General features: G+C 38.4%; 2 protein-coding genes across 3 annotated transcripts in view; one reads left to right on the forward strand and one right to left on the reverse strand.

The window, feature by feature from the left end:
* Positions 1 to 10,878, forward strand: part of ASAP2 (ArfGAP with SH3 domain, ankyrin repeat and PH domain 2) — a 210,861-nt gene extending 199,983 nt beyond the window's left edge. The window contains exons 29-33 of the mRNA XM_019520660.1: positions 1,256 to 1,424; positions 1,730 to 1,797; positions 3,197 to 3,303; positions 6,421 to 6,543; positions 8,193 to 10,878. Coding sequence (XP_019376205.1) covers positions 1,256 to 1,424; positions 1,730 to 1,797; positions 3,197 to 3,303; positions 6,421 to 6,543; positions 8,193 to 8,267 — 542 coding nt within the window. The 3' untranslated portion in view covers positions 8,268 to 10,878. The remainder of the gene's footprint in view (positions 1 to 1,255; positions 1,425 to 1,729; positions 1,798 to 3,196; positions 3,304 to 6,420; positions 6,544 to 8,192) is intronic.
* Positions 10,879 to 11,111: 233 nt separating this feature from the next.
* The window catches only part of ITGB1BP1 (integrin subunit beta 1 binding protein 1), a 16,928-nt gene continuing 16,190 nt past the window's right edge, over positions 11,112 to 11,849 (reverse strand). For both annotated transcript variants that reach the window (XM_019520730.1, XM_019520731.1), the window contains exon 8: positions 11,112 to 11,503. The gene's annotated coding sequence lies outside the window, so the exon portion shown is untranslated. The remainder of the gene's footprint in view (positions 11,504 to 11,849) is intronic.

Genomic DNA, 11,849 nt, shown 5'->3' on the forward strand with positions numbered 1-11,849 from the left:
CTTTCCTCTGTTTTTTCCTCCTAATCATGGTTGGCCACCTTTTTCCTTTTTCACACCTCATGCTTCTGCTTTTGGTGATTTTTAACTCTAGCCTATAGTCACTCATCCAGCAATTTTTATTTCACTGTATGAATGGTCTTATCTAATATTCCAGAGGGGACTGGCTGGCATAGTGCAGTTTAACAGGAAATTCTGTCTGTTACAAGTTTTCTAAATAAAGTTTTAATTATTCATCTTGCCTTCCCTTTAATGAGATGTTTAAAAAAAAAAAAATGTTCAAAATAATGTTGGTGCTGTACCTCTCAATGTGTCACCTCCACGGTATACTTAATTTTCACTAGTTTTAGGAATACAGACAGTGATGTGAAAAGTTGGGGGTGATATAGTATAACAGTTTGCCAGCCTCTGGCTGAATTTCCCCAATCGAATTCTAAAAGTCTTCTCTAAAATCATGCTATAATTAAATGACCTCAGAGGAGTTCCTCTTTCAAGTACTTCCCATGGAATGTTGCTCACTTAACTGAATTTCAGTAAAACACAAACTGTAAGTCTTTGATTCAGCTGGGAAAATAAACATGTAATAAGTTCATCCCCATCTAGCAAAGCACTTGCAAGATCAGTGATTACAACAGTAGGGCAGTTGATCTTAAATTTCACATGCAAAGTGACATCCTTTGGATGGACTAGAGATTAAGTATGGGCCTGACCAAAAGTAATTCAGAACTACATCTAGAGAAAAGGCTGGGATACTGAGTGTTTACCTCAAAGCAAGTGCTAGAGCAAGGGTTGGGACCTGTGCTGGCCCATCAAACAGTGACTTGTAACCTATGAAGCTGGGATGCCAGTGGCAACTTGGGAGAGGGCCTGGGAGGGACAACTGGTGGCTCGGTCCAAGGACAATTTGGCGGGGGGAGGGGAGGGAAATCAGTGGCATTTGGCCTCAAGGGAATCAGGTTGCAAGTGACAGACCAAGCTGCATTAATTCAGCCCACTGCTCCTAAAGGTTGCAACCCCATGTGCTAGGGAGCTGCTTCTGGTCCTGACCTCTAGAGAAAGGTTCTTATTGTGCAAAGGAAGAGTTGCTGCCATTGGATGTTATAATGTTTTTTATAAATTATGATTAGTAAAGTACTTCTCTGCTTGGAAATATATAACAAATAAATGGTTGAGATTCTAAGAATAAAAGTTGAATAAGTAAGAATAAATAATAAGAAAAGTTTAATTCCACCACCTTTCCACCTTGCTTTTTTTATAGATATGCTCTCCCCAGCACCACCACCTCCAGTTGCAAAGACAGCCAGTGTTATAGAAGCTTTAAATCAGCAGTCAAAGCAAGTGCAAGCTGTTCCACAAGCTAAGCCTATACCACCACCACTGCCTCCACAACCTCCCAATAGAATCTCTCAAAAAAAGCCTTCTTCTGGGTAAGTGATGCCATTTTAGTATTTAATTCATGAACCACTGAATTTCTGTGTCCTTTTGCATTGTATTAATTGCTCAGATGGACTTATGATATAGATCTATTGATTTAGTCTCCTATTCACAAATAGCAAAACAGTAGTTTTTACAGCAATATGACTGTTACTGTGTTTCTAAGAGCACAATAAAGGAAGACTAGGAGTCCTATTTAAACTTGGAAAATAGTTTTAACATACATTTGCTATCTATAGAACTTTTAAAGTTCTGATTTATTTTCTATATAGATGAATGCTTAATTTCTTCTAAACAGGGCTGACAAGTCATCCCCCTTAACTAACAAAGGGCAGCCTAGAGGACCTGGAACTCTGCAACAGTCTGGTAAGTTCAGTTCGGAGGCATTTTATTTATTTTTTCTTAGTGTACTCTGGATATAATTTGTACATTCAATGCAACTGGACTAAACTAGAGGCAGGAACAAGTAACTGTCTTTAGTTTTATTAGTTTGTTTCTTGTAGGTGCCTCATGTCACTTTAGCTGTTTCAGTTAAGTCCCAATCTGCATGCCCTGATTCTACCTGATCAGCCTTCTGGGTCAAGTTGAGGGGCTGTACAGGTGCCCACCTATGCAGAGGAACTTGCAGAAAGAGGGCTTGTGCTTGGTTTCCTTCATTGTGTGTGTGGGTTGTCTGTATAAGAATGGTGGGGAGAGAAACATTGTGAAGAGATCATAAAACATCATTAGAAAAAACATGGCCTTGAAATCATGTAGCACCATTTCTGACTCATCCTTTAAATCTACTGAATTTCAGACTGATGTACCTCCAAACCATATTTTTCCTTCTGGGCAAGTAAGTTAATTGTAGTAATTTAATCTTAATAAGACACCCAGAGCAATGTAAAGGCTTTCTATGTGTGGTAATGCTGGAATTTCTCTTTCCATTACCTGTATAAATGTTAAATGTATATATTTGTGCATTCATTGTCATGAAGTCGCCTCTTCTATACTTCCTCTTGACTGCAAAGCTAGGGGAATGTCCTCTGATTGCCTCATGTTCCTCATTCAAGGGGATTTTTCTGTGTATTCTGTTGATGCCAAGAATCCCACCCCTAGGCCTAGTAAAGGGGTACAGATCTGGATACAGCTTTGCAGGTAGTAAGATGAGCATATCACAATGTGTGATCCTTTTCTTTCAGTGTAGGCAGGTTATAAAAAGATGGCACTCCAAAGTGAATGAGGAGAGGACATGGAGAAGCGTTTAGTTCTGCTGATTATCTAATCTGTCTCTGGCTGGGTATTCCCCTCATTTCTATCACTGTACTGCTGAAGCTTTTAACTAACAGTCTTTAGGAGTATAGGGGTTGTTGTACATGGGGAAGGATGGACAGAAAATCAGTTCAGGAATTAGGGTAAAGCACCTATAATGGAAAACTTGAGGGGGACAAAGGGCAATTTTATTTTTTTTTTATAGCAAGAATGGACTGTTTTTAAGAATATGATGGTTGCCATATATAAAAGGATCTCACACTGATGTGTTGACTTTACTACCTGCAAAGTCTTATCCAGATCTGTATCCCTTTGCTAGCCCTAGGGGTGGGATTCCTGGCCTCAACAGAGTAAATAGAAAAATTCCCTTGAGTGAGGAACATGAGGCTATCAGAGGACATTCCCCTTGTTTTGCAGTCAAGAGGAAGTGTAGAAGTGTCTATATATGAAGACATATATCTATCTATATATACAAACATGTCCCACTTGAAATTGTTTTGCTTGCTTTGAACAGGAGAATCTACCTGTGTATCTGAAGCTCCTGTACCACAAACTGGTTCTGCAGCTAACACATTGACACAGATCCAACCACCAGCACCAATGCCAAGGAAATCACAAATAGTAAGTAGGAGACAGGTCTAGGTCAGGTTAAAAAGTTGCATTGGACAGTGAATAATGGAAATCTTGATACAACTTTCCATATATGTTGAAGTAAAAACAAGCTATAAAACTGAACTGTAATTAAGACTCAGCCATTGTTGTTTCATTAAATATGCACATTTTGGAATAGGTATTTCTGAAATGTTGCCTTTTTCTGAATTTCCTGATTGTTTTATATCTGATTTAAAGTAAAAACAATTGTAGATATAGTGATAGGAATGTTTTGCCGTTTATAAAATATCATGACTTGATTTATTTTGTTGATTCTGCCCAGTGAACTGCAGTATTACTGTCATTGCACACATTCCATTCCATTTTGAAACCTCAGTAAAGTAGGTAAGGAAAATGTGCCAAAAAGATTGGGAGTGTATTTATTTTTACTATGTGGTGTAGTAACCTTCCATGCAGCTAAATTAAGTGGTATCATTCTGTAGTTCAGGAACATTGATGTTAACATGTATTGGTGTTAGTGCATGTGTTCACTCATATATGGGATGAGTATCTCTGAAGGTAAATAAATTGCAGTACAAAAGATGGTGAGCTTACAGCCTGAAGCATTAGGGTATGGTTCCGTATTCTGGGAATGACCTGCTGAGAGAACCATTTCACATCTCTGCATCTCTTTTTCCTCGCATCTTTTTAGTCATGCCTATTTAGACTGTAAGCTGTTCAGGACTGAGACTATTTCTAAATCTGTGTACAGGGCTCACACAAGGGACACTGGCTGTCCAGCAGGTGTCCTAAAAACTGCTGTAATACAAGTAACTAATAGTGATAAGTAGAAAACACATGCAGTTTATAAAGAGCAAGCATGCAGATGCACTCACTGATAGGTATTCATCTTTCCAGTCCTGGCTGGCTTGCAGACCTACTGAAATTGCAACGACCTCTGGAACTTGTCACACTCCACTATTAGGAATACACCTTTTATCTTTTTTAGACCTTTTTTTCCTAGTTAATTAAATAGATTGCTTGCTCATACTGTGTACATCTTTGAATATTTTGGAATCTGTCTGGTGAATTTCAGGTGGGCAACTGCCCTGATGGGTTTTATTGCTGCTCTCTGATTTTGCTGGATCAGAGTAACACTTCACCAGTTGTTTCCGTGGTTCAGGTGTGAAACTATTGAGCCATTAAGTTAAGCTTCTTTTGTCGGGTTTAAATGGCTCCTAATGCCTGAGTTTTCTATGTAAACTATAACCTTTTTATCCCCCAGTTCTCTTTAAATATATATGAATATACTTCTCCAGGTAAGTACAGGGGAACAGTTTGCTTGCCACATGGTTCAGTTTTAATTTTACACAACATGAATAAAACAACTGACTCCTGAAACAGCGCTTCAGTCAAGGGGAGTCTGGCTTTCTGGGAAACCAACAGGGTAGTTTCTTCACAATCCAGGATCCAGAGAGGAAATAGAAGCCTGAGCGGCAGTGGAAGTGCTTTAGTTGCTGAGGTGCTTTAGGTAAGTCAGGCAAACTAAAGCACCTTATCTCTGAGGCTTTTGCTGACCTCTCAGCTAAGTGTAGCTTTAGCTAGATTGGTTCAGCTAAAGCACTTTGGTTAAATCATCCACCCAGCCTTGCTCTCCAGTCTTCTGTTCCATATGTTCCCCTGCCAGAAGATTCTGGGGACCAGCCAGCAATAGGGAAAGCCTGGGCAAGTGGTCCAAGCCTGTGCAGAGTTCTTGTTGTACAAAGACGATCTCTGAAATGCATGTGGCCAATAGCACCTTCTTTAGAGAAGAAAGCTTTTTATTACCCATTTATTCTATATGTGTTTTATGTGCTTGAAATTATACTGTAGATGCATGACTAATTTCCCTGGGCCTTTTGGTCTTCTAGGACTAAAAGACTATTAAAATTCCACTACCTTTCAAAGAGCAGAACATATGTAATTGCTGCTCTTTGAAGGTAGTAATTAGGTTGTTGTTAGGTGCATCCCTGCACCTATTCAGCTTCCCCCTTGCGCTGGAAGATGATTCAGCAGAGAGGGAACAGACTTCATTAGAATCATTATGCAGTGTTGCCCAGTAGCATGATCTAGAAATGGATTACAAAGGAGTGCTTCATCTGCTAGGAGGCAGCTAAACACTTTTGTCATTAAGACACAAGGAGATCTTTCAGTTTCTAGGGTCAGAAGGGACCTGAACAGATCATGAAGTCTGACCCCCTGCCCTGGGTAGAAACAAGTGCTGAGATCATAATACCCCAGCCAGATATCTATCCAACCTCCTCTTGAAGACCCCCAAGGTAGGGGGTCTTAAAGAAGGAAGGGAAGGAGCAGCCCCTTCTCTTCATATAGTAGCCTCTGCCTTTCTTTTTCCTTCCCACCCAGTCCCAGGGCACCTGCCTAGCATCTGCATGTTGCTCAGTTCCAAGGCTTTGAAGTGGCACTTTAAAGGACTGTGCAGCAGCACTGTCCTATGGATGTGGGGAGAGGAGCAGGAGAAATGCTTTAAGTAGTATTTCCATTATATGACTTGGGAACACTAGTTTTCTCTCCCCACCCTCAAGAGGTGACAAAGCATCTCATGGGCCATATTCCAAAGACCTCAAAAGACTCTTAGTAGTGGGGAATTACTTTAGAGAGTCCCGTACTGGAAAGATGCAAAACAGGTCTACTAGAGTAAGCAAGGACATGGTTAGTACTCTTCTCCTTCTGGTACTGCCACTGACAGGATCACTACATACTTTTGGACCAGTCACTGACCACTGGTCTTTGTTTGTACAGGAAACGCATGTATTTGTCTCTTGAGGACTGGGAGGGTTAGTTTTAATGTTTAGTCAGTGCTCTAAGTACAATTAATTAAGCTTTACTGAAATTAAGCTCAGTAATGGATAAATGTGTGCCACCTGCTGGTGAGATGGAGCACTGCCTGGGGCTGCTCTGAGGAGCACTTTAAACCCAGACTTGGGTGGGAGCTTTTTGTGCAAGACAGCAGTCTGAATGGGTACCTGCACAAAGGGTAACCGTTTTAGGCAGCTACTTCATTTTCTGTCCAAACTGGTCCAAGCCTGTTTTACTTACGTTTCTTTTGTTGCATTGTATTACTTGCATGTATATATTTTTTTCTTGCAGTCAAAAACTAAACCCAAGCGAGTAAAAGCAATTTACAACTGTGTAGCAGATAACCCAGATGAACTAACATTTTCAGAGGGAGACATTATTGTTGTTGATGGTGAGGAGGATCATGAGTGGTGGGTGAGTATTTTCCCTTTTGCGTTTTCAAATTAAAGCCTGCCTATGTTTTCAAACACATTGTTGATGGGAACAGTGCGAGCCTGGTATACAGGTGATAGAATATATTATCTTTTATGGGTATAAACATCTGCAACCAACAGCCCAGAATCTCTCATTTAACATGCTTTACATTCCTGAGTCTTTTGGCTGACTGACTGCTTATTGCCTATTATCTGAAACTGGTTTTATAGATTCTAGTAATGAAATAGCCAACAAATGATCACAAAGAACAAATCATTCACTTCCAGAATGGGGCTGAGAACAACAGTAAACAACAGGATATGTACTTCTCATTTCACCAGTGCTTCTGCACTGAAAAAAAATTTCCTCTAGTGGCAAATAAATGCAGAGTAGCCTGACTCTAGAGGACCTTGTACTTCCCACAAAATAAGATCAAACCTGAACTCAGCTAATTTTTTAGACTCAGATATTTTCTGATGACTTAGCTTCAGCTTGAGAACATGTGATACAAGGAGCTCATCTACAGGATGTGGGAAATCCTAGAATTCTGATACTGTTTCTGTTTTGAGAGTCCTACTACAGACCATAGAAGATGGCTTTTTTTGGTCACTTTTGGTTCTTGGCTGGCCTAACATTACTGAGGCTAGGAGCTCACAACAGGAGGAGGCCTTTTCTGCTCCACCCCTGAGTTGCCATAAAATAATTCCATCCACTTATGGATTTCCACTCAAAGCTAGTGCTTCCATTTCCTATCGACTAGGAATCTTATCTGCTTGCTTTTCAAAATCTAATCAGTAAATACAGGGCCCTAGGAAAGGTGGTTACCTGTGAAAGCTTTTGTTTTATTCTTGTTCATATTGGGTATCAAAGAAGAGTGCAAAACTACTATAACAAAACTGATTGTAACCTTTTTTTTAGGATGCAGGCCAAATACCCATGTTTAACCTTTATTTTTCCTTACACCATTTGGATTTTAACTGGTGGAGAGAGGAAACTGTTTAACAGAGTCCTGGAGGAGCAGGGGGCTGAGGCATTCCAAAATGCTCTAAAATTCCTGTGTGCTCCACCAGGGGCACCACATGAGGAGCTATGTTTTGGCTTTTCACCTGTTTGCTTTGTCCAGAGACTCCTGATAAGGGTTCACATACAACATGAGGTTGCTGGCACAAAAAGTAGCAGCTTTATTAACCTAAAAAAACCCTGATTGTGCAGAGGTGACAAGTTTTTAAATTCCTTTTGGAGCAGGAACTCTCCTTTGTGTGTTCAGTGCTTGGCACTAGTGTTCCCTCTAAGCTGCGTGGTGTGCACGGCCATGCATGAATGCACCTGCACAGCTTAGAAGGAATGCTGCCTGGCCTCATTCTCATTTGGGGACTTCACATGGTATTAAAAAATAGTAATAACAGCTACAATTTAAATCTGTATCAGAGCAGTAAATTATGCACAACCCTTGTATTATTTTTTTTTCCTGTTTACTGTATTAAAAGCTTGGCTCCATAACTGAGAGACATGGTGATCTATCCCAATACATGGGCAGTCCTCAGGAGCCTGATAGGCTTTGGCATTTGCTTTGATGTTAATATTATAATTCTCTTTTTGAGACTGCTGAATTTTTGTAACAAGAGAAAACCAAAATTATGTCTTTCCAGATTGGCCATATTGATGGGGATCCTAATCGTAAAGGAGCTTTCCCTGTTTCATTTGTGCACTTTATTGTTGACTAAACTGCTACTGACAAATGGAGAAACTTCTCATTTCCAGTTGTTGTAGAAATCAACTTTGCTTTGTTTCATCTTCCCACCTGCAAACTCCGTGCCAGAATACTTTGGAGTCCTAGGTACTGTAGCTGACATGTCATTACAGCAGTTCTGACTTTGGAACTTAAAAAGATTTTTTCTGTATAAATTTTTCCATTAATAGTTTACATTAAAAAAATAGTTACTCCTATTATCTTTTCCACAGTGAACTGAAATACATTAAAACAGTCAAAATACATGGAAATGTGTGAACACTTAACTATTACAAATATTTTTAGTTGAAATTAATTTTTGACTTTTTTAACCTGGAAATACTATAGTTCAGTGTTGTATCCTCATCCTCACTGAAAATCCTAAGATCAAAAGCAGGACAATGGATTCAGTTAGCTCTCTGTAACGTATGAAGTGTTAGAGCCTAAACCTGCACATTGCTGAGTACTTCTGAGTCTGGAGCATTCAGCACCTGGCAGTATCAGGTTCTCATAAAAGAAAAGGCATCTAGTGCTGAAAAAGTCATCCTGAACTCGGGTATCTTGGCCAGGTAAAAGCTAAGGAATCTTTCAGATCACCATAACAGGAGATGTGTTTCTTTCAGATTTGATGTAGATATTTGCTTAAAGTTATATGAAATCTGTGTTAGATGTTGAACTTTCTAGTTCTAATTTTGTGAGCTTGAGACCTGTTTAATTTTCTATGCTGCACGTGTTCGTAAGCAGTTTCGAAATGTCCTTTCTGTATGTTGCATCCATTTTCAATCATATTTGATGTGACTACTGCTGGTTAATTGAACCTATAGCAATATTACTGAGTTACTAAATTAACTCAAGGATATGAAAACTGCACTTCCTGAAATGTACTTAGCTAAGGATGATGGATTGCAGAAAATTTCTTAAAATTGTATTATGGTGTTTAATTTTTGTATTTGAATTTTCTTAGTCACACAGGAACATGTTCACATACATAGAACATATTTGGTGGAACACTTAAATACTGTACTAAGGATATGTTATCTGACAGCTCACAAGTACACCATGTTACGTCCTATTTCATACAATGTTTTAGGTGTGCCACTACTACCTTGCAAACAAATATTAGTTTGCTAACTCACTCTGTATTTATATAATATAGCCACATATGGTAGCTACACTGTTGTTAACCTTGTTTGTTTACTAATTTGTGAAAAAGGCTAAGCCATTCCTAGTTCCCAGTTGGTTGATGCAGTTCTACAAAACATTAGAAATCCAATGTCATTCTGATGTTTGTATATTGCAATATTGTACCAGTATTTTTGCTTATGCTACAGGAAACAACTGATGGCATAGGATTAGAAAAATCAATGGCTAGGTCACATTGGCTTTGATCACGTTTTGTGACTATTGTATCTCTATATTTATCAAGAGAACTTTGAATTTCTGACAAATGGTGTATAAATTGGCCACTTTGTGTTTAACAAGGATGAAAAACAGGCCAACGCATATGCTTATATTAAGAAAAATCCAATGGCATTAATGCTGGAACAGTCAGACCTACCCTTGCGTCACCCTTCCTAACATGGTTCAGTGATAGAGAGCCTGGTATTGTATGGGTGCAGCCAGATACACATTTAATTTTCATTTCTTCTAGCAGCTGTTGTTGCAGTCTATGTGAGGGAATAAACTGGAATGTTTCAGGATACTTGTGTTGCAAATTTTGAAACTAGTTAGTCTGCATTTTCAAAGTTCCCAGTAAAAATGATAGAGTAATAGTTTAGCACTACCATTTTATTCACTTACTGATATGTTAAGTTTGAGACACTTTTGTATGTTTCTATACCAGATAGAGTCTAGAAAGTAAATGGGCATATTATTTTGCACAGTTCTCCTATGTACAGTATTTTTTAACACAGAATCTTATAGTATCTATAATAGCCTGCAGTCTTTTATATGGCATCAAGGTTAAATATTGATGCAAAATTAACTTCAGTTGTGCTAAAAGGTGTACATGTTCAGATGTCACGATCCTAATTATGGTTATTAGTGTCCTGAAAAGTTACTGGTTTCTCATTTTGTGACTATTTGGTGGCACTGACTGTGCAGGAAACTAAACCCTTAACTGTCCAACGATGAATTTTTAAGAGAAAAATGCCCTTAGTTTCAATAATATGCTTTCACAGGGTTTGCTCCTCTAGCAAAAAATACATTAATTTTGAAGACTGTAGATACCTATTTATAATATAAAATCAAGAATATATGATTCAAAATTTTAACCTGTGTCAAAGATGACTTCAAGAGATCATTATCTAAAACAACCTGTGTCTAGGCAAACTATTAGGTTGCTGTGTTAACTGTTGAAAAAGGAGCAAATAACATTTAAAATGCAGCTTAGAATGCTACTTGAGATGTATAATATTCAATTCAGTTGTTTGATTATTTTGTTTAGTTGCAGAGCAACTGTATATATTGTATAACCTAAAATCAACTCTTATTTTCAATGTCCTGAATGCAGTGATTTATAATTAGAGCATGATTAATAAAAGAATTTACTCTTGTTAACCAGTTAAATGACTGGAAAAATAAAACTACTTTTAAAATCAGCTTAACTTTGGCCTTTCTCTTCGTACAGTTTGTGCCTCCGAAACAAATAAGCTGTTCAAAGTAGGAGACTATATATGCAGCAGCTTCAGCACTGTGGAGTATGGTCATGTGTATGTGCATCTTAGAGGAACCCTGAAGCGCTGGGATCTCTCAGCTGTAATAAGTCCCATAAGCATGTACTTTCACACCAGCTACTTTTGTTATGTGGTCTAAGCAGAAATGACAGTCATGATATCTGTTTTGCATGCAGCAGTTAGAAGACAATGTCAAACTTTTATTTTACATTCCTGTACAAAATACTATTTGTGGTACAAGCTTCACAATTAGAAAAAAAAGCCAGCATTATTCATAAATTTATGAGCTGGAAGATGACGTCTGAACCCTGAAATGACTTCTTTAGGTAAGTCAGACTTGAGCTGTCATTTTCTAATGGCTGCAGACCAACATAAGAAACTTTTATATATACAAAATTGTGTGGTTCTCCTTGGTGCAGTGTTAATGATCCTGTCCAAGCAGTGAGAGAGTTCACACCTGTTCCATTCTGAAAAGCTTGATTTAGTCGGTTTTGTCACAAAAGGGGGCTGCCCTTCTCCTCAGTACAAAGCATTCTTGAACCATCCCATATGACAGCTGAAGAAATTCAAGACTTCTCTGATGTTAAAACAGAGTCAAAGGCTGTTGACAATACCTTGCAGAGGGCTTGTGCTTGTTCCTACATTTTATAAGAATAAAAAGAAGTCAATGAATTATTCTCAAAAAGGATTTAGCTTAAATGCTCTTATACAGTAGATGTTTCTGCTAGAATTTTCTGCTCTAGCTATTGTATTATGAAATATTATAGGGAAAAAAGCCTCATTTGTGTGTGATGTGCAACTGGCTCTGCCAAGATCTTTCAGTATAGAGTAACTTAGCAGTCAAGCTCTATAGAATTCAAGTTAGTTTGCAGTCATCTGAGGGGTATAAAACTTTTTTGTTT

This window comes from Gavialis gangeticus, unplaced genomic scaffold (assembly GCF_001723915.1).
Source record: "Gavialis gangeticus isolate Ggan-Ray unplaced genomic scaffold, GavGan_comp1, whole genome shotgun sequence".
In the NCBI taxonomy this organism is placed as follows: Eukaryota; Metazoa; Chordata; order Crocodylia; family Gavialidae; genus Gavialis; species Gavialis gangeticus.